The sequence below is a fragment of the Elaeis guineensis genome, chromosome 9, assembly GCF_000442705.2.
Source record: "Elaeis guineensis isolate ETL-2024a chromosome 9, EG11, whole genome shotgun sequence".
NCBI classification, from domain to species: domain Eukaryota; kingdom Viridiplantae; phylum Streptophyta; class Magnoliopsida; order Arecales; family Arecaceae; genus Elaeis; species Elaeis guineensis.
Genome location: NC_026001.2, coordinates 1,953,624 through 1,976,787, shown reverse-complemented (window position 1 = coordinate 1,976,787; position 23,164 = coordinate 1,953,624). Strand labels below are relative to the sequence as shown.

At 46.6% G+C, this 23,164-nt stretch overlaps 1 protein-coding gene across 5 annotated transcripts; it reads right to left on the bottom strand.

Moving 5' to 3' along the window:
* Nucleotides 1-5,573: 5,573 nt before the first annotated feature.
* On the bottom strand, nt 5,574-23,144 carry LOC105033881 (uncharacterized). Of its 5 annotated transcripts, none has more exons than XM_073243579.1 (9): nt 23,035-23,144; nt 21,964-22,164; nt 21,361-21,452; nt 20,884-21,033; nt 20,683-20,756; nt 20,456-20,574; nt 19,701-19,784; nt 19,299-19,368; nt 18,532-19,101 (listed from the first exon to the last, which is right to left on the bottom strand). In XM_073243579.1, the coding sequence occupies exons 3-9, from the start codon at nt 21,365-21,367 to the stop codon at nt 19,051-19,053; spliced, it is 555 nt and encodes a 184-aa protein (XP_073099680.1). In that variant the 5' UTR covers nt 21,368-21,452; nt 21,964-22,164; nt 23,035-23,144; the 3' UTR covers nt 18,532-19,050. The 5 variants fall into 5 exon arrangements, with proteins under 5 accessions (XP_073099682.1, XP_073099681.1, XP_073099680.1 ...); XM_073243578.1 differs by lacking the exon at nt 23,035-23,144 and adding an exon at nt 22,435-22,585; XM_073243581.1 differs by lacking the exons at nt 18,532-19,101; nt 23,035-23,144 and adding an exon at nt 5,574-5,741 and having other exon boundaries at nt 21,964-22,359.
* Nucleotides 23,145-23,164: the final 20 nt, after the last annotated feature.

Below are 23,164 nucleotides of genomic sequence, written 5' to 3'. Positions count from 1 at the left end.
TCCAAAAGTATACGATGTTCTTTTCAAATATACAAACCAAAACCAAAATACTAACCTGAACTTTAACTAACATAAGAGACAAACGCTGAAACAGAACCTGTAACCCAAAGTGAAACAGGACCTGTATACCAAAAATAAGATACGACCCAAAAAGTATGACAACATATAGATAGAAACAGTAGAGGAGACCCAAAAAGAATGACAACATATAGATAGAAACAGTAGAGGAGATGGCACATTAAGCTCAGTAAGTAGCAAGTGGAAAAGGGAATATAATAAAAAGCCGTAAGGCTTAAACTTGGTGGGTGCACTGTATGAGATACTTTGAAACCGTACTTTATGGCAGTACTTTCTATTCCTCTTTAATCGGTCAAAGTAGGACTAACAAAACAAGTAACCAAGGTGATGAATTCCATTTCTAATCTAATCCCTGTAAAAAGTTCAGTCATCATTAAAAGAACATATATTTTTGGTAGTTGCTTGGATCATAAGAGGAGTCCCGTTCGTTTTAACTTTTCAAGTATAGACAAATTTCGTAGTTAGTACTTCATTCGATAAATCGTTACCGGGCATCTGTAAACAGTCACAAAAGCAATGCTATGAAAGCTTGGAAATATTATTCAGTTTACATTTTTCTCTAATATGGCATGTTATTGTTCATCTTCGGATGAAGTGTCACTTCCTATTCAATTCTTTTTTTATTTTGGATAAGCTCCTATTTAATTCCTTTAAATTTCATATCAGAAGCTAGATTGGATATATGGTCGCCATGCATTTCTTACATATCAATAGAGGCTATATTGGATTTCAGATCAAATTTTGTTGACAATTTCCATTATATTGCTGTTTGTAGTTGCGGATGTTCTATATCATTACCGTGATAGATCTGAATTGATTTTGCTCTAATCCGTCAACAAAAAGAATACGAGAGAGAGAGAGAGAGAGAGAGAGAGAGAGAGAGAGAGCATAGAATTAATAAAAACTTCTTTTTGATTCACCTCCGTGCCTAGATAAATTCAATTATTTTTTCAATTAATAGCAACTGTTGTGGTGTAGAGAGAGCGTCTTTAGTCCCACAATGATGATGAGTTAAGAAGGAATATGGCTTATATGAATTGTAACATTCTCTCCTCCATGAGGTACTTTTTAGAAGACAAAATCGTGATGCCTCGTGCGACAGCACCAGAAATCAAAACGGACAATACCTCATGTATGCGGACGCGAAGGTATAAGCTAACTATCCGAGCGATCTGACCCCTTGACCCATGACTCCATTATTGGCGCCGTCTGTGGAAACACCTCCTGCCCACACATATTCCACATCTTTAATCCCACATCGGTTGTGAGTCAAGAGGAAGTATAGCTTATATGGATTGAAACTTTCTCTCTCCTATAAAGTACCTTTTAAAAGATAAAATCATGAGTTTCCATATGACAGCGCAGGCATAAGCCAACTATCCGACCCCCTAAACCCATGATCACAACAGAAACCAATAGAAAAGGTAAATCCCCAACAACACATTATATCTAACTTAGATATTGATAGGTCGAATAAATCAATCATATCTTGAAATCTCTCTTTTGATTTAAAACCATGTTGTTATTTATATCCTCTTATATTTTGGTGATATAATAGATAAAATAAATTAAAAATTAAATTTTTGTAACTACAAAAAGAATGAATTTTTGTTCAAGAACGAATCTTGCTATCAGTTCATCCTATCGGCAAAAGTAGAGTAATCTCGCATGGCACTTAACTTTTAATTTGGTTTTTCCCCTGCTAGTATTAATATCGTGGAAATTGTGCACAAGGATCCAACAATGTGGAGCACTTGCTCCGTTGGTACTGCATCCCCTGGGTAATCAAGCATTTACTTCTATTAGGAACCTTTAAATTTTTTATTGATTACTAAAGATTACTTGCGATGATATATCATTGAGTCAGTGGCCGATATTTATCAATACAGAGATTGGGGATGCGATGAGGGCCTGCGACCTGCTCACTCAGAGAGATAAAGGTTGGGATGTGGAGGTGGTTATCCAAACTTTTGGTAACTATTTGGCAGAGCATGCTTTCTCTACCAATTTCTATTCATAGTTCATAGGATATCAAAGTTTGAAGATCCTCTTGCATTTCGAGGGGGATGACGATCGATCTCTACTGTCTGTATCGGAAGGAGACCACTAAGCAATTGGATATTGGATGGATATAGAGGATTGAAGTACATCTGAGGGTGAGTCCCTCAAAAAATCACTTAGAGGCAGCTCCCAACCAAATCCGTTTTGAGAGGAGAGGATGGACCTATAGTCTATTTGCCTAGTGTGTGGCTTGAAGGCGAAAACAATTGAGCACACATTCTTTCTATGCCTGAGTGCTTCTCAGGTATGGCACCTTGCGAGGATGCATTACCTTGACTCATAGGTCAAGACTCCGATCTAGGATTTTTTGGACATGCTGAGATAATATTCTGAGGCTGCTTCAATAAGAGTAGTTGGCATCAGAGCAGCTTATATTGTCTACCAGATCTGACTGTCCAAAACTATCCTGATGTTTAAGATGAAGAGGTATCCGATGAGATTTATTCTGGAGAGAGTTCTGTCCTTGGTAGCTGAAGTGATTGATTTAACTTTGAGACCTTCTGAGACTTAGAGCCCCCACCTTGTGCATGTAGTGTCCCGATGGATGTTCATCAGTTGGGAGCCCTCTCCTCCATCATATCTCAAAGTCAATTTTGATTGCAGCGTCAGAGGTAGGATTGAGGATGCTGACTACATAATCCAAGATTGGACATCCAAACTTACTACAGCGAGGGGCACCCATCTCCACAAGCCCTTAATTCTTACTACGAAACTCCATGTAGCATGTGCAAGGATCACTTATGCTTGTTGGACCCTCCGTGTCGACCATCTGAGCATTGAGGGTGACTCAAGTATAGTGATTTCTTGGATTCAGAGATGTACGTGGAATGAGGCTTTCCACCCCCTCTTGCGAGACATTGCAACTTCTCTATCCGGTTGTATGGGCTTGTCTATTAAGTTAATTTTTCAGGAGATGAACTCGACAGTTGATTGGGTGGCTATTTTTATCACGAAGCGCTCAAGATCATCATCATGAAGTGATATGAAAAGGATCTTTAGATCTCTTAAAGATATTTTATTTTCTAATACTATCAAATGTATTCACATAAAAATTATAAAAATTATTTATCTTATTAAAAAAAAATTTATGTGCTTCACAAATTTTAAGTTTTTGATATTCACTGTTTGTGCACGTGTGGCGTGGCATGCTTGACGAGGCTGACATGTGAAGCCATGACCGCAGTGCGATACACCAAACATGTTTTCAAAGTCCTCCACCCCTATATTCCTTATTTGACTTTTTATTTGTACGACTTTTTGGTCATATTTATTTAAGTCATTTGACTTGATTTTTCTGTATATTTAACATGCAACTTTACCAATTTTATGCCTAAAATTAGGGCTGAGCACGGACTGGAGTTAATCGAATTGAAAAAAAAAATTATCTGACCGAATTCAATCGGATTAAAAAAAATTCAATCCACTACCGACCGTTTATCATGTATAAACTGTTTGAAATCGAAATGAACGGTTTGCAGTGGGTTCGGATGGGCTGTGTCGATTTGAACTTCATTATTGACTCAATATTGATTTTAAATCTAATGTTAGTCTACTTAAACTTATTTACTTTTTTTTATCAATTTAATATAAAAAAAATTTAAAACTTATAAGTTATAAATTATAGATTTATTTTTGAATCTATATAAAATAAAATTGAAAAATGAAAGATTTATCCGTTTGAAAGCAACTACATTTGAAAATTTTCACTTTAAAATTATCTCAAATTGATGTGCTTCCATCAACAATTCAACATTAATATTCTCATAAATTCAAATAGATGATGCAATGATTTTTGAAATGAAGTATTGAAATCTAAATGGCGCTGTCCCAAAATAAAAATAAAATTGTAAAATACTACATTAGTTTGGTTCGATTTCTTATGATTTAAAAGTATAGAAACCGAATCTAATCCTAATAATCGATTTTTTACAAATCTTAATCCAATTCTATCCGATTTATGTTTTTCAATCGACTTAAACTGATGTTTATTAGATAAGATTGGATAGATTTTTTTGGATTTTGATTATTTGCGCAGTCCTACTAAGAGACTGTGGCTTAATTGGCTCAATCAACTACTCAATCACTCCGTAATAGGCCATATATTTCTTTTTTTTTTTTTTTGAACAGATGGGTCACATATTCCTTGACTGAATAGTCTAAAATGGGTATAGATAAAAAAAAAGGGGGGGGGGGGGGGGTGGTCGGGGGGTCTAAGAATGCATGAACACTTGGAGCTCTCTCTTCTCCATTTCTCTGTCAGTGAATTCCATGCGGGTTCAAGTATCATACAATACAGGAATAGTTCGTGGGGGGCCATTGCATCTCAGAAAGCCTCCAAGTAACCAATGCACCTTATAAAGATGAATATTTCTCTAAAGATTGCGCCTCAGACACGCCACGATTGATAAGCCTTCTCTCATTCTTATTCTACTACATTTCTTGCCAAACTTTCTCCTACTTTTATCTTTTATTTCAACAACTTCAACCCATGGGGTTAGGCAAGTATGGGTGGAGGGTGGGAGTTAGCCCCTCCTGGTCTCAAAAAAAATAAAATAAAATAAAATAATAATAATAATAATAATAATAATAATAATAAAATCATTAATTATTTTTGAAAAGCAGTGCCCTTTTCTTTCCATGTTCTGAATAACTAAAATGTCCACCTGTCCAACTTAATAACATAATAGATAGCACGTTTGGCTATTTTAGTTACCACGCCTTTGTTTACCATAGGATAGTTACAGGGATAGCTTAGATACCAACAAGCAAACTAGAAAAGTAAAACAATACTATTAGATCTTCAAATACTTGCAATGATGAAAATTTTTGGCGGAGAGAGAAAAGAAAAAGAACATGAAATTCTTTTGAGACTGATTCCATGGAATTTTCTAAGGATGTAGACCAGAAGATTTTCCTTGGCAAAGCTACCTATGTGGTCTTTGAGGTCATACTCGAAGGACTTCGACCAAAAGGGACATAAAACATGCAATCGACTTCCCTGCCTCACTACTACATGAGCTCCTCCGAGCATGATAAGCTAAAGCGGTAGGTTGAAGGATGGCTTGACAAGGGTTTTAGCCCGCTTGGAGGGCTCATGCTCATTACCTTAAGAGGGACCAATCTTGGAGGTTATGCATAAAAATGGTTCAAGTTTCTATTTCTTATACAAACGCTTCATGATATGCAAATAGATCAAATATCGGTTTCTTATACAAAGGCTTCAATACATGCTCAACATATTAACCAGCTCGGCCATATATTTTGAAATTGATCCAAGGAGTGGCTATCACCAAATAAGAAAAACGTTGGGTGATGAACGGAAGATGAGCTTCAAAAACAAAAGAAGGGTTAAGGAGCAGCTGGTAATAACTTTGGCCTGACCAATGCACCAAGCATATTTATATGGGTCATGGACCAAAGTATTGAAGCTATCCTATAGGCAAGTTTATTGTTGTCTACTTCGATCCTTATTTAGAGCAAGATGCTAGAGGAGTAGCTGGACCATCTCTGGCAAGTGATGAGATGCTCGAGGTAGGAGAAGCTATTTGTGAAGTGTAACCGAATGCAACTTGAAGTCATCTTCCTAGGATTCCTCATCTTAGCTGAAGGAAAATTCCATGGATGAACCACCCTCTATCACCAATTTATCAAAAACTCTAGCGCTACCATGACTGAGTGTATGAAGAAGGACAATTTCGACTAGACCAAAGCCACCGACAAAGCATTTGAAAAGATCAGGCATCAGATGATTAAAGCACTACTCCTATGACAACCAGACTTCCAAAAGGTATTTAAGATTTATTGCGATCCCTCTTATGTTGAAATCAGAATAGTCCTCCTTAGCCAGAAAGGAAATCTAGTCACCTATTCAATGAGAAGCTCAACAACGCAAAGCATGAAGTGTGTAAGGTCTCAAGTAAGCTCTCATCAGATGTTGATAAAATATAAGGTCTTGAATGGGTCAAGTGTGCTTTAGTCTGGACAAGTTTCAGCAAAATTAGTCTAGAATATGAATAAAGCCCCCTTGAGGAATTTGAGCAAACCCATCCATCACATGTGTGGGCTTGTACTCGAGTTTATCACCTCGAGCCGACTCAAATAAAAAATAAATTAAGTTGCACATGACCTTGCCTTGATCACACCAATGCCCCTATGCTTATAATCATTATGGAAAGTGATTTCATCATAATGGCAACAGATAGCCAACATAATTAACATGCTCTATAAACAAAAATGTGGAGATAGAAAACATCTCCACATGTGATGGGAGCCAAAGAAAAAGCCTCCTATTTCAACCTAGACTCACATCAAATATATATGTCAATCTACGTACTAGGAGTGCTTTGAATTCATTGATAGTTCGTCAACTACATGGACATTTACATTTGGCATTATTTGTATAAGTTATAGGGAGCATCTGAATCTCCTTGCATCCTCTTTAAAATCCATAGGCTTTTACATGAAGATTTACTTATAAATTAGGATGGCCTACACTCCTCTCAAGAGAGGAAAGTATCTACACCTTTCAAGTCCAAAATTAATAATCAGTTGTTCAAATTTAGAATTCACATCATTGATCATAATTAATACCACTAAAAATACCTAGAAATAAAAAATTATATGTTTTAGTGTTCATTAACTTATATGTTAAGTGAACAAAAAATGGATAGTTTCTATTATGTTAGTATGCTAAAATACATGATAAAATATTTAAATTCAGAATCCACATTATTGATCATAATCTACATATACTATACCACACACACACACATATATATATATATATATAATAGGTGTTGGGTATAAAATACCCCCAGTCGAAGTCCTCGACAGAATCGGCTCCAGGAACTTCGTCCGGACTCCTACGGGAGCCGGACTCCGCCAACAATTTCAACCGCAGACAAACTTCATCCGGACTCCTACGGGAGCCAGACTCCGCCAACAACTTCAACCGCAAGTAGACTCCGCCCGGACTCCCACGGGAGCCGGGCTCCGTCCTTAACATCAGCTGCCGGTAAGCCTTGTCCGGACTCCTACGGGAGCCGGACTTCGCCTTTAACTTTAATTGCAGGAAGACTCCGCCCGGACTCCTACGGGAGCCGGGCTTCATCCTCAGCTCCTACGGCTGCAGACAAACTTCGTCCGGACTCCTACGGGAGCCGGACTCCGCCCGGACTCCCACGGGAGCCGGGCTCCGTCCTTAACATCAGCTGCCGGTAAGCCTCGTCCAGACTCCTACGGGAGCCGGACTTCGCCTTTAACTTTAATTGCAGGAAGACTCCGCCCGGACTCCTACGGGAGCCGGGCTTCATCCTCAGCTCCTACGGCTGCAGACAAACTTCGTCTGGACTCCTACGGGAGCCGGACTCCGCCAACAACTTCAACCGCAAGCAGACTTCGTCCGGACTCCTATGGGAGCCGGACTCCGCCAACAACTTCAACCGCAAGGAGACTCCGCCCGGACTCCCACGGGAGCCGGGCTCCGTCCTTAACATCAGCTGCCGGTAAGCCTTGTCCGGACTCCTACGGGAGTCGGACTTCGCCTTTAACTTTAATTGCAGGAAGACTCCGCCCGGACTCCTACGGGAGCCGGGCTTCATCCTCAGCTCCAACGGCTGCAGACAAACTTCGTCCGGACTCCTACGGGAGCCGGACTCCGCCAACAACTTCAACCGCAAGGAGACTCCGCCCGGACTCCCACGGGAGCTGGGCTCCGTCCTTAACATCAGCTGCCGGTAAGCCTTGTCCGGACTCCTACGGGAGCCGGACTTCGCCTTTAACTTTAATTGCAGGAAGACTCCGTCCGGACTCCTACGGGAGCCGGGCTTCATCCTCAGCTCCTACGGCTGCAGACAAACTTCGTCCGGATTCCTACGGGAGCCGGACTCCGCCAACAACTTCAACCGCAAGCAGACTTCGTCCGGACTCCTACGGGAGCCGGACTCCGCCAACAACTTCAACCGCAAGGAGACTCCGCCCGGACTCCCATGGGAGCCGGGTTCCGTCCTTAACATCAGCTGCCGGTAAGCCTTGTCCGGACTCCTACGGAAGCCGGACTTCGCCTTTAACTTTAATTGCAGGAAGACTCCACTCGGACTCCTACGGGAGCCGGGCTTCATCCTCAGCTCAAACGGCTGCAGACAAACTTCGTCCGGACTCCTACGGGAGCCGGACTCCGCCAACAACTTCAACCACAAGCAGACTTCGTCCGGACTCCTACGGGAGCCGAACTCCGCCAACAACTTCAACCGCAAGTAGACTCCGCCCGGACTCCTACGGGAGCCGGGCTCCGTCCTCAACATCAGCTGCCGGTAAGCCTTGTCCGGACTCCTACGGGAGCTGGACTTTGCATCTGATTTTGATTGCAGGAGATTCCGCCCGGACTCCTACGGGAGCCGGGCTCCGCCCGCGACTTCAGCTCCGAGAGGACTCCGCCCAGACTCCCATGGGAGCCGGGCTCCACCCACGACCCCAACCGCAGGGAGGACTCTGCCCGGACCCCTACGGGGCCGGACTCCGACCGCTGCCGAGCTTCAGCCGATGGATCTGCGCCCCCTGGCAGGCCACAATAACGGCCACGATCCTGCTCCACTTCCTGCGGTGGATTTCGCGCAGCTCCATCACTCCCTGACAGGCCGCAGTAACGATCGCAGCTCTGCTCCACTTCCTATGATGGATTCCGCGCAGCTCCACTACTCCCTGGCAGGCCACAATAACGGCCACGATCCTGCTCCACTTCCTGCGACGGATACCGCGCGATTCTCCCATCCGCTGGCAAGTCACGACAACGGACGCCGCTCCACTCCCTGCGGCAGACTCCACGTGGCATGCCCCGGTGATAGCCACGGGTCCACTCCACTACTCTGCGCAACAAACTCCGCCTGACCCTGGGCAGTCCACTACCAGACGGTTACGAACGTCGCTATCAGTCTGTGGCACCCTCCGCCTATAAAAAGGGGAACCCCAGATACGTTATTCTCTAAGCTCTAGTTTTTACCTAAAACTCTGCTAAATTCTCCGTTCGAACACTCCATTCTTGTTGAGGCAGAGAACTGACTTGAGTGTCGGAGGGTCTTGCCGGAGCAATCCCACCTCCGGTTTAGACTTCCCTTGCAGGTCCCGACGGTGACCGCGACTTCCTTGACTCCAGCTTCTCCGGCGCAAGCAGATTTTTGCACCAACAGGATTGGCGCTAGAGGAAGGGGTTTGAACCTTCACAGTACCCTTATTCTTAAAGGAGCATTCAACAGAGCCGCCCCCGATCGTCTCCTCCGACACCCACTCCTTGTTTCCCCCCCCCCCGCGGGATCCATACTCGATACCTCCACACAAGGCATCCACGCGACGGTCCACGACCTCCGCGGCCAGATCTCAGGCTCCGGCCTCCCCTCCTGTTTCTCAACCTCCTCCTCCTCCTCCTCCGGCGGCGGCGGTCGGCGCGGAGCAGTTTGACTTGCTGGCACAGCAGGTCAGAGGCCTCGCCGAAGCTGTGCAAGCAATGCAGCAGCAGCAGCCGCAGGCGTCGGCGCACCCGGAAAGGGCATCTCCGGAATGCCAGAACCCGGCGGTGGGGCGGGCCACCTAGGCCAGCCGCCCCGTCCTTCCTAGGAAAACAAATTCGAGGGTAGAGAGCCCTCAATCGGACCACAACTCCACCCCTGGAAGATCCCTGCCCCCGTTCTGCCAGAGGACCCTCGAGACTCGAAGTCGAGAGGATTTCCTGGACCGGAGGCTCCAGGAGATGAACCGGCGGATTGAAAAACTCCGCCATGCGCCCCCCGCTTATGGTGAGGATATTTGTACTGACCCTCCCTTCTCCCAAATGATCATGCAGGAACCGATCCTGCCAAACTTCAAGCTTCCCCAGTTCGAAAGCTACGACGGGACTTCGGACCCGGTTGATCATCTGGAGGCCTTCCGGACGATGATGCTGCTTCACGGTGCTCCTGATGCCATCTTATGCCGGGCTTTTCCGTCTACCTTGAAGAGAGCGGCGAGGAACTGGTACTCGGCTTTGAAATCGCGTACCATCTTTTCCTTCGATCAAATGAGCCACCAATTTGTGGCCCATTTTGTCAGCAGCCGGCGCCCCCGGAAGGGTTCAGAGTCCCTCATCAACATCAGGCAAAGGGAAGGGGAGTCCATTCGGGCCTACATCAACCGCTTCAACATCGCGGCGCTGGAGGTCCGGAACTTGGACCAATCAGTCGCAATGGCCGCCCTGAAGGGTGGCCTTCAGAAGAATGATCTTTTGTTCTCCCTGGAGAAGAAATATCCCAGAAATTTTGCCGATTTGCTGGCCCGGACCGAAGGATACGCCCGAGCGGAAGAGGCCTTCAAAATGAAGGATGAAGAGACGGCGAGGGAGCGACAAGCGGGAGACTCGAGTAAGCCCGCAATTGAAAAAAGGCCAAAGGAAGCCCGGCTGCATTCTCGATCCCCTCCTGGGCATAAGCGCGCCCATACTCCACCCCGGGTGCGCAGGCAGAGAAGCCCGGATCGCGGGGTTCGACGGGGTTCCCCACCAGGGAGATTCCGCAACTACGCCCCCCTCAACGCCTCGAAGGTCCAGGTATTGATGGAGGTCAGGGAGCAGCTCCCTAGGCCGGAGAGGATGCGCACACACCCCGGGAAGCGCAACCCCAACAAATTCTGCCTCTACCACCGCGACCATGGCCACGACACAGAGGAATGCATCCAGCTCCAGGACGAGATCGAGGAGCTCATTCAGCGAGGTCGACTCGACAGGTTCATCCACCGCAGGCCTGAGGGTAGAGGAGACCGGCCAAGGGCCCTTCCGCAGCCTGAACCGCCAAGAAGGGAGGAGCAACCCGGGGACCGGCCTCCCATCGGGACCATCGACTCCATCACCGGAGGGCCTCAAGGAGGAGCGGGCCACCCGCGACCGTGGAGCTTGAAAAACCTGTAAATGTATCACTTACGATTTCACCTTAAATCTAAATTTCTTTCTACTTAACGTACTCTTCCCATCTGGCGTGGATTTATTATGACTGGATATGACCCCTCCAAAAACAAAGTTATGTTAGGAACGGGGGAGAACCCCGCCCAAGCATACCTAAAATGAAAGTCCGATTATCTCAAAATCGGATGGAGGGAGAGGCCTTACAACGCCCTGATGTGCCCCCACAGCCATGTCAGGAACAGGAGGAGAACCTCGTCCTGACATGAGCAAAGTCAAAGGCCCGGTTCTTTTAGATCGGATGGGGGGAGAGGCCTTACAACGCCCTAATGTGCCCCCACAGCCATGTCAGGAACAGGAGGAGAACCTCGTCCTGACATGAGCAAAGTCAAAGGCCCGGTTCTTTTAGACCGAATGGGGGGAGAGGCCTTACAACGCCCTAACGTGCCCCCACAGTCATGTTAGGAACAGGAGGAGAACCTCGTCCTGACATGAGCAAAGTCAAAGGCCCAGTTCTTTTAGACCGGATGGGGGGAGAGGCCTTACAGCGCCCTAATGTGCCCCCACAGCCATGTCAGGAACAGGAGGAGAACCTCGTCCTGACATGAGCAAAGTCGAAGGCCCGATTCTTTTAGACCAGACGGGGGGAGAGGCCTTACAGCGCCCTAACGCGCCCCAACAGCCGAGCCGGAAACGGGAGGAGAACCTCGCCCCGGCTCGAGCAAAGTGGAAGGCCCGGTTCTTTTAGACCGGATGGGGGGAGAGGCCTTACAGCGCCCTAACGTGCCCCCACAGTCGAGCCGGAAACGGAAGGAGAACCTCGCCCCGGCTCGAGCAAAGTGGAAGGCCCGAACTCCCACGGGAGCTGGGCTCCGCACGCGACGCCAAGGAAGACTCCACCCGGACTCCTACGGGAGCCGGACTCCGCACGCGACGCCAAGGAAGACTCCACCCGGACTCCTACGGGAGCCGGGCCCCGTTCACGACGCCAAGGAAGACTCCACCCGGACTCCTACGGGAGCCGGGCCCCGTTCACAACTCCAAGGAAGACTCCACCCGGACTCCTATGGGAGTCGGACTCCGCACGCGACGCCAAGGAAGACCCCACCCGGACTCCTACGGAAATCGGGCTCCCCCCGCGACTTCTGCAGCAAGGGCTGATGGTGGCGAAACCCGGCCGCCTAACAAGATCGGATGAAAGGAAAAAACCCCTCCAACGACGTCTACATCAGACAAGTCAAACGACAAGAAAAGTTCGACGGACGGCAATTTAGTGCAACGCGCGGACGAGGTAACACAAAATACCCTTTTCATTCTATTTCCGATATACACGCTACAAAGCCCGGAAGGCCAAGGAAAGAAAGACAAAACGACAAAAAAGAAGTAAATACATGAAAAGACAGAAAGACGAAAAGAGCTCTAAGGAGGCCCTGCTCCCTCCGACCTAGAATTATCTACTCCGTCCCTTAACCAGGACTGCCTCAGATTCTCAATCTCTTCTTCTAGCTCTCCCCTTTTCTGTAGCGCGTCCTGGAGCGCCCGACGAAGTCGCTGGCTCTCGGCTTCCGCCTCTCGATGCCTCTTCCTCAAGACCTTGGACTCCGCGTCCGCGACGGCCCGCCGCTCGAGTGCCAGTTGGATCTTCAGTTGTTGCAGCTCAGCTATCTTTTTCCCGAGGGAGACAGAAATCCCCTCAACGGTGCCCCTTAGGGCTTGGAGCTCTTCAGAATCTCGGGCGGAAGTAAGCTGTGCCCTGTTAGCCAGCTGCCGCTGGAGACGGACGACTTCGTCGGCCGCCGTCCTGAACCTCCCTTTATATTCTTCCACTTGCCTGCGCCAGCTAGCCCGATGCACGTCATGGCTCACCTCGGCGTCCTGAAGCTGCTGCTGAAGGTCGGAGACCTTCTTCGACCACCCTTGATCACCGTCGACCCGGGCCAAGAGCCGGGATGAATTTCCTTCCAACTGGCCGATCTTTCCCTTCGCAGCTGACAATTCTACCTTGAGGGCGCTGATCCTGACGGCCTGGGCCCAAATTCGATCGCTGGCGCACTTCTTGCATTCCTCGAGTTCCTTCGCGAAGTCCGCCTTCCTCCGGCTATACTCCATGATCCCCTTCATATGGAGACTCCGAAAGTGGGTGGCCTCAGTGGTGGCTTCAGAGTGACCTTCTCTCGATTTGCGGAGCTCGCCTTCCGTCTTCTTCAACTTCTTTGTCAGGTGAAAGACTTCCTTCTTCAGCCGCTGGATCGTCGACTTCAGCGGGACTCCCAGGGGCAGGGGGAGTGCTTCTGCAGGACACTGCCATCGGAAGGCAAAAGCGTCAAAGCACGACTCATTGCAGGAAGAAGAGCAGGGAAAAAGAGGGGGGAAGGAGAAGCCGTCCGCAACAAGAAATTCAACTTTATTGATTGAATGATTTTTGAAGACAAACAGAAAAAAAAAAATTGCGACGAAATAAAGGTACAAGATCGAGGTCTCAGACTTCAGGGGTGGGGGGTGGAGAACTCGACGTCCCCGGCGCGAGGGTTGCGACAGCAGTGGCGGCTGACGAGGGACCGGCCTCGTCTTCAGACTCCTCGCCTAGGAAGCTGAGGTCGAGCTCTGGGAATTTTCTGACCACCTTCTCTTGGCAGAGCTCGAACCCCTTAATGAACGCTTCCTGGCCGAATTGGACCTTCAGGTCCCTAATCTCCGCGGAGGCCTTGAATTCCTCTACCGCAAGGGCTTGGGCCTCCGAGACCAGGACTGGAGTTTGCTCGACCAAGTTGGCGACCTCGGCCTCCGCCTTCCTCGTCGATTCCTCCAAGATCTGCCTCTCCTCCTCCCGGGCTTGCTTCTCCCTTTCCAGGGCCTCCTGGAGGGCGGCTACTTCGGCCGTCTTTGCTTGGAGGCGAGCAACCTCCGCATGACAGCGTTCTTCCACCTGGAGGATGTCCCTCCTCGTGCGCTCACCACCTCGATATAGGCGAGGAGCTGGTGCCCGATCTGCAAGGGCGGCTAGAGAATTAGAACAAAGACCGAGTAGCCGTGTAAATGAAGATCCGCTTACCTCAAGGAAGGACCCCAAAGAGTCCCAAGCCCGCTGCTCAGGATCGGCGCGGTCGATCCTCTCCACGACGTCAGGCAGAATGCAACCGTCAATCAACCGCCTGATCAAGTCCCTATCGTTGAAGGGATTCTCCGACCCCTCTTCGGAGCAAAGGGACTCGTCCACAGCAGTTCGGCGGCTACTCGCCCTGCGGACCACCGATTTCCTTCTTTTCCCCGCGGCGGGCGCCTCCGTGGAGCGAACCCCCGGAATGGGGGCCCCAGTCGGCGGACTCCTCGAGGAGGCCCGGAGAGCCGTTGGCTCGGCGTCCGAGGGAATATCGATGGCTGGGGCCACCTGGACGGGTGCAGCTAAGCTCGACTCCTCCGCCCTGACCCTCTTCGCCGATCCGGAGGTCGCGGCACCTTTTCTCTTGTGGGCCCTAAGGCCCCTGGCAAGCATTCGCGCTGCTTCGGCGTCCATTCCTAAAAAAAAAAAAAAAAAGAAAGAGAAAGAGAAAGGGAAAGAAGAAAAAGAAGCAAACTAATCAATCAAGAGTCAAAGGTCGGAAAAAAAAAAAAAAAAGAGAGAGAGAAGAAAAGAAGAAAGGGAAAGAAAGAAAGAAACAGAGGAGAAAAAGAGAAGATAAGGTAAAAGATGAATACTCGCTGGATCCTGGGGACTCAGGCCGATGTTGAAAAGAAACTGCTCCCTCAGAAGATTGGGAAGGGAAGGAGCGGAATAAGCTAGAAGCTTCCAGGCAGCCTGGAGGTCATCCTCTCCCAGGCTGGGGGCCCGACGGACAGAATCCCTCAGAAAGCCCCAAGGGGGCAGGCCCAGTCTCAGGGTCGGGCAGTGGACGAAGAGGTATTTCTCCTTCCAATTGTGGATCGAAGAAGGAGCGCCTTTCAGCAACCCCTTCTTGCCGAACTGGGGGGAGAAGTATCACCAGTCCTTCGCCGAAGGATGGCGCTTGAAGGTATAGAAGTGCCTAAGCAAGGAGAGGGACGGTTGGACTTCGACTACGTGGCAGAGGGAGAGAAATTCTATCAAGAACCTAAAAGAATTCGGGGCCACGGAAGCCAAGGAGATGTCTAAGAAGCGGAAGAGGGCAACAACAAAGGAAGGAAGCGGAAGCCGGAGTCCGGCACGGAACGCTTCCTGGTACAGACAAAAACGACCGGAAGGAGGAGTGCTGGCCCGGTCAGAAGGGCCAGGCAGCTGCAGGTCGTATTCCAGAGGAACTCCGTACTGAACCCTTATCAGAAGGAGTTCCTCCGAGGTCAGGGAACATGAAATGGCGCCCGACGCAAAAATCGGGCGGAGCCCAGCCCCAGACGCAGGTTCGTCTGCAGAGCCGGGGACCTGGGGGTTTGAGGCGGAAGAGCTCCCGGAACTGCAGGGAGTAGAAGAGCCAGAAGACATTTCGAGTAGTTTCGAAGGGGGGCTCTAAAGGTCCCTAAGAAGACGGACAGAAGGGGGGACGAGAGGCCACAGGAAACTAACTCGGAGGGATGCAAAAGATAATGACAGAGAAGAAGTCCCTAGGCGGTGGGAAGAAGGTTGGTGGTGCTGGAACTAACCTATATCGCTCTGAGGGACCAGAGGGACGAAAACAGAAGACACCTACGGCTCGAGAAGACGCCCACTGAAACAGGGCTCCCGAAGAGAAGGCGGACGCTGATAAGAACTCTGGAACGGAATAGGGCACCTAAAGGTGGGAGGACGGGTTTAAATAGACCCTGAAATCCGACGCCATGATGATCGCGAATCCCCCCAAGCCAGTCCGCGCCCGGCACGTATCCCACTCCCCTTGACAGGCGGCTAAAAGCGGCTGACGGTTGGCAGGACTATAATTGCACCGTACCTGGGCCAGTGTACCTGTGGAAATTTCGAAGAGTCCCTTCATATCGCCTCAATTCGAAAAGACTCCGGCACGTGCGCAATTAATGCCCAAAATATCTGGGGGCGGCAGTGCACAAGATTCGAAGGGACGGCTTCGGCTGTGCCCATCTTTCTCTGTACTTCCTTCGTTCGAAATTCAAACACGAAAGTAGGGGGACTGGTGTTGGGTATAAAATACCCCCAGCCGAAGTCCTCGGCAGAATCGGCTCCAAGAACTTCATCCGGACTCCTACGGGAGCCGGACTCCGCCAACAACTTCAACCACAGACAAACTTCATCCGGACTCCTACGGGAGCCGGACTCCGCCAACAACTTCAACCGCAAGTAGACTCCGCCCGGACTCCCACGGGAGCCGGGCTCCGTCCTTAACATCAGCTGCCGGTAAGCCTTGTCCGGACTCCTACGGGAGCCGGGCTTCATCCTCAGCTCCTACGGCTGCAGACAAACTTCGTCCGGACTCCTACGGGAGCCGGACTCCGCCAACAACTTCAACCACAAGGAGACTCCGCCCGGACTCCCATGGGAGCCGGGCTCCGTCCTTAACATCAGCTGCCGGTAAGCCTTGTCCGGACTCCTACGGGAGCCGGACTTCGCTTTTAACTTTAATTGCAGGAAGACTCCGCCCGGACTCCTACGGGAGTCGGGCTTCATCCTCAGCTCCTACGGCTGCAGACAAACTTCGTCCGGACTCCTACGGGAGCCGGACTCCGCCAACAACTTCAACCACAAGCAGACTTCGTCCGGACTCCTACGGGAGCTGGACTCCGCCAACAACTTTAACCGCAAGGAGACTCCGCCCAGACTCCCACGGGAGCCGGGCTCCGTCCTTAATATCAGCTGCCGGTAAGCCTTGTCCGGACTCCTACGGGAGCCGGACTTCGCCTTTAACTTTAATTGCAGGAAGACTCCGCCCGGACTCCTACGGGAGCCGGGCTTCATCCTCAGCTCCAACGGCTGCAGACAAACTTCATCCGGACTCCTACGGGAGCCGGACTCCGCCAACAACTTCAACCGCAAGCGGACTTCGTCCGAACTCCTACGGGAGCCGGGCTCCGCCAACAACTTCAACCGCAAGGAGACTCCGCCCGGACTCCCACGGGAGTCGGGCTTCGTCCTTAACATCAGCTGCCGGTAAGCCTTGTCCGGACTCCTACGGGAGCCGAACTTTGCCTTTAACTTTAATTGCAGGAAGACTCCGCCCGGACTCCTACGGGAGCCGGGCTTCATCCTCAGCTCCTACGGCTGCAGACAAACTTCGTCCGGACTCCTACGGGAGCCGGACTCCGCCAACAACTTCAACCGCAAGCAGACTTCGTCCGGACTCCTACGAGAGCCGGACTCCGCCAACAACTTCAACCGCAAGGAGACTACGCCCGGACTCCCACGGGAGCCGGGCTCCGTCCTTAACATCAGCTGCCGGTAAGCCTTGTCCGGACTCCTACGGGAGCCGGACTTCGCCTTTAACTTTAATTGCAGGAAGACTCCGCCCGGACTCCTACGGGAGCCGGGCTTCATCCTCAGCTCCAACGGCTGCAGACAAACTTCGTCCGGACTCCTACAGGAGCCGGACTCTGCCAACAACTTCAACCGCAAGCGGACTTCGTCCGGACTCCTACGGGAGCCGGACTCCGCCAACAACTTCAACCGCAAGGAGACTCCGCCCGGACTCCCACGGGAGCTGGGTTCCGTCCTTAACATCAGCTGCCTGTAAGCCTTGTCCGGACTCCTACGGGAGCCGGACTTCGCCTTTAACTTTAATTGCAGGAAGACTCCGCCCGGACTCCTACGGGAGCCGGGCTTCATCCTCAGCTCCTACGGCTGCAGACAAACTTCGTCCGGACTCCTACGGGAGCCGGACTCTGCCAACAACTTCAACCGCAAGCAGACTTCGTCCGGACTCCTACGGGAGCCGGACTCCGCCAACAACTTCAACCGCAAGTAGACTCCGCCCGGACTCCTACGGGAGCCGGGCTCCGTCCTCAACATCAGCTGCCGGTAAGCCTTGTCCGGACTCCTACGGGAGTTGGACTTCGCATCTGATTTTGATTGCAGGGGATTCCGCCCGGACTCCTACAGGAGATTTACTTATAAATTAGGATGGCCTACACTCCTCTCAAGAGAAGAAAGTATCTACACCTTTCAAGTCCAAAATTAATAATCAGTTGTTCAAATTTAGAATTCACATCATTGATCATAATTAATACCACTAAAAATACCTAGAAATAAAAAATTATATGTTTTAGTGTTCATTAACTAATATGTTAAGTGAACAAAAAATGGATAGTTTCTATTATGTTAGTATGCTAAAATACATGATAAAATATTTAAATTCAGAATCCACATTATTGATCATAATCTACATATACTATACCACATATATATATATATATATATATATATATATATATATATATATATATATATATAAAATAGATATTAACATTTAGAACATAGCAAACATGTTCTCGTAACATTTTAATTACTCATTTTTGTGTCTATTTGGTGCACCACTCACTTTTGTCTAGTTGATGGATAGGTTAGAGATCATTAAAATATATGATTTTTGACTTTTAGGCATTGTTAGTAGTATAGATCATGATCGATAGTATGAAACTTCCATTGCAATACAAGGTTATTTATTCTGGACATGAGAGCAGTAGATACCTCTCCTGTTGTAAAGAGCAAAGTCCACCTCAAATTTATTTTTATTTTCAGTGGATGGCTAATATAGTTTGATGGTGATGGGTGCAGGTCATGGATCTTACAAATTCCTATATTTGACAAACTGAAGAGAGTTGACATTCTTTTTGAAAAAAAGTTGAGAAAACCCGACAAATAAGGGAGTTGACATCACTGATAACTAAATCTAAGATTTGCTTAATACAAGAGCTGAGTGTCTGCACTTATGTTTCCCCTCTTCATGCTTTTTGTTTAATGTCTTGCCAGATGTGTGAGAAGGATTATCACACTTGATGTCATGGTCCTTCAGTTTATTATTAAAGATTTTTAACTGCTATGTTCTCATGGCTACCTCTTCTTTGTCGGTGCATCTTAATCAGCATAATTCAGCAAGTGGATGTCTGAAACTAGCCAGGACCAGCCTCGTCTGAGAGGAAATATAACAAGAAAATGGTCACAGTCTCACACATAATATTCTCTCTTTAGCTGCGGAAGGGCTAATTCTGTGTTTTGTGAACAGTAAAGAGAGAATAACACCATGCTTCACTACAGGAAAGTTCTTTTTTTTAAAAAAAAAAAAAAAAAAAGTTACCCAAAAAACCATTTCTTTTTAATTGGTTCTACCTTAGATGCTTCTGACGGCTCTTCAATTTTCCTCTTCATCATTCCCTGGTTCAAGGCTTCTAGTCTTTTTCTGCACAGGGCAAAAGACAGAGCAGCATCAGAGAAAAGATCAACAAGGCTTCACTTTAATTATGAACATGTAGCAATATGCAATTAGCACATAATTGAAATTCAGGGAATTATGTCTAGGATCACATCTACTTGCAATGCCCGAGGCATATATGCTGCTATGCAGCTTAAAGCAGACATGAACACCAGAGCTTGTAACCACAAGACACGAAGAATACTAAAATTTTTGGACTGAGGAATAATTTGATTTTAACCCACAAGAACCATTTGATTTTAGTTCAAACCTTGTCTTTGTTTCATTTCTAAATTAAAAAAAAATTGATGAAATAATACTTAGTATCCTCAAGGCGTCCATGTAAGCTCCATCTCTGGCGAAATCCATCCGTGCCTTCAATTCCACTTGCAAGAATCATGCGCCTGAAAGATTAAGCATATGCAAAAATTCATACACAGTGAACACAAAAAGGAATGAACTGGTACTCAAATCAATGATAATGCAATGCACTATAATGTTTTCTTGTTTTTTGTCTTGCAGATGTTTTTAATTGTTACTCAGCTAGTTTGTCAGCAAATTAACATTTAAGTGCATAGAATATGGAACAGAATTTTGTCTAAAATGTAGACAATCCTTTACATATGAGGGATTGTTGCAATGCTGAGCTTTGATGAAATTCAAGTTATTAAGAGAAAAGAAAAAATAGATATGACAAAATAAAGCAAACATGTGAGTCCTTTTTTCTCCATATTCAGCTAAACCCTACACCCAGTGATGTTGTGACAGGATATAAGAAAACGTGCTTCATTACCTATGTTCCCTAAAGCAAGATGGAACTCTTACAATAGGAAACAATTCCAAATTTGAAACTAACAAGCCCCTCCATGATCCTTTTCCCTTAGTACTTAAACAGATTTTACAGTTATTAATGCAGCACTGGCGAATATGAATGCTCTACTTAAAAGGATCCAGATATTACAAATTTTTAGAATATGAGCAACTAACAAGATTCTCAACCACACCTTCTCTTTTTCCCTTTTATTGATTAAATACCCCAGATTTCCTACAAACAGAATGAACCTAAAGGTTGCACCTCTCTAGTAATGTAACTTCGGATTGAAGTTGTGCAGCTCTTTCTTTTGCTTGCTCCAAAGGCATACACATTCCCAACTTATGCTCACTATCCAGAAGTCGTTGCCTTAGCTCCTGATCCTGTAAATGAAATCCATAGATCCACAGAAAATGTCAATGTAACAAGCAAAATAAGTAGGCGACGTAAAAATGCATATATCACAAGGATGATAAGTGAATATAGCTAACCCTTTTCTCAGCACATTGTCTATACAAAACGATCTCATCTTGGCAAAATGGCTCAATATCATTGATTTGCAGGCCTAGAGCATTATAAAAAATCAATTTTCTCATTCTGTGTAAAATGAAAGACTAGCATCATATATTCTTTTGAGAGGGCGATGGCCTCAACAATCTGTGCCACTATAATGATTTGTATCATCCACTTACACAAGAAGAGATTCCTCAGTATTCCATCACATAAATCAACACCTTCAAGAACATGAGATGCAATCTCTGGGGGTATCAGAGGTGAAGGTGGTCCCAGCATAAGGTCATCGCCAACTAGGATAGTTTCCTCCATGGTTGGCTGTGAATCAACTAAAACACGACACACAAGAAAAATTTAAATTGCATTAAAACAGTACGAAAACCTTTATTCATACATTAAAGACCAAGCTATCACAGAACTTGCAAATGGAGAAGAACACATATAAATGCCATGAAATATACCTAGGATTTGGTTGATATACTTACTGATCTTAACCACTAGCCTTCTACTAATGACAAATCTTGACGGACCCATTTATATAAATATAAATTCAATGAGTTGGTTTAAAAGCCATCCAAAGGACAATTGTGAATCACCACACTGTTGTGCATAAGAAGGGGAAAAATACCAGGAGAAAGTAAAAAAACAACACATACCATCCATGATTGCCTGAGTGGTATTTCTCCCTCTTCAGCAACTGAGCAAGTTTCCAGAAATTCAATGCAGATGATCCTTTGAAACCTGAATGCTTTCATTAAAAAAATAAAAATAATTACAAAAAAAAACATGAAGTAGCATCGAATAAGCTGATATATAGTTATTGATTCAATCAAGTAGCTTAGTAGCCATATCATGCAAACAAACCGTATGCCCTCTATATGACAACTCATTGTTTAGCTAAGATCCTGACAGTAGATAGAGTGGATAAGTCAATGGGCTCCGAAAGGTACTGATTTCGGGCTCATCTTCTACTGAACTTTGCTGGACTTCACGCATTAATTCAAAAAGTAAGCGGTACGTAGAAGCAAAATGAAGCACCGAAATTCAAATCCACTACATTGTGATGGCAGCCAAAGCCATGAGAATCTTTCACGCATTAATGCAAGCAGGAAATCTACGTCGTAAACAGCAGACTGATATGACTTGGGAAACTAAGAAACAAAGAGTGGATGAGAACGAAACATAGTCTAAAACCGGTTAATGATTAGAAAAGAAAGAGGGAAGCGAGTGCAGAGCGGGCTCATGGAGGCGAGAAGTACCGGTGGTTCCGAAGCCGGTTTTCTCCGCCGATCAGTGCCGAGCCGGCCACCTTATAGACGCGTCTTTAGCTCCCCCGTCTTCCTCCGTTGAAAGCGCCGAGAAGCGGACGACTGCGAATGATTAGATCGAAGGGCCGCAAAGAGGAAGAGTGTAGGCAGGGAGAGAAAAAAACCGCTTCTTTACATCGACCGGAGGATCAACTGAAAGCAGATAAATTACAGGTTAGAACTGTTCTAGCATGTGGGTTCTACGCCAATCCAGGAAAATATCATCATATCATTCAATAAAAATATAAAAAATTATTACAAATTAAATCAAAAAAATTAATCATAATTAACTATATTTTATTTTCATTCATTTTTTTTCAATAAATTTTACAATTTTAAACCACCAAATGATATGGCAACATTTATGGTAGAATAGTTTTAACTAAAAATTTCTGGTGTGGTCATATCTATATGCAGCAATACCGGCTAGCCCAACCCAATTTCAAGGCGAGCCGGAGAATTATTTTGCTGTGAGAACGAAGTTTGAAGAATGCCCAATTAATAGCCGGAGACTGTCCAACATCAAAATAAGGATAGATCAAACATTCAGACTTGTTTAATATTAGGTGACTAACCGATCCAATATTCAATGATTGACTAATCCATTAATAAGTTGCCCGATTCATATTTTGGTTTTGTTCTTAGCTTTATTCCTGCTGGTTAGCTTCTTTTTCCCTTGTTTACATCTCAATAGCCTCGTTGCAGCTAAACTTTACATTCTCTGTTCAGATCTTGCAATTCCTTTTTTCCTTGATAAAATTTGGGTGGTCTTCTGCCTCCCCTTTCATCAAAAATAAAAATAAAACTCCTATTGTGGTTTGGAGATGAGAAAAAATAGTGTCTTAGGAGTAGTTACTGTTTTCTTATTTGACTGATTTTTTTTTTAATTTGGATTAAGTATCGGGGCTTGAAGTTATTTTTATCTAGATGAAACTAGAATAAGGATGACAGAAAATCCTATTCCAGTAATAAAGTTATTCAAGAACCTTTGGGAATTATTGTTCTAGAAATAACTACTTCTACCTAAGATTTGTCTTCCAAACATCTTTGCCAATATCAGGTCTATTCCAGCCTTATCTTTTCTCTATTCCCAAACCAAATGCGATCTAAAAAGGCCTACTGGAGCCGGGTATCCCCATTTGAATTTCTTGCT

What these genes read in the sequence shown, in the direction of transcription:
- LOC105033881 (XM_073243579.1), bottom strand. An exon ending in GAAGTTACATTACTAGAGAG is followed by an intron (nt 19,785 to 20,455) that starts GTGCAACCTTTA and finishes TTAATCTTTCAG; the next exon opens with GCGCATGATTCTTGCAAGTG. An exon ending in GGACGCCTTGAGGATACTAA is followed by an intron (nt 19,369 to 19,700) that starts GTATTATTTCAT and finishes TGCCCTGTGCAG; the next exon opens with AAAAAGACTAGAAGCCTTGA.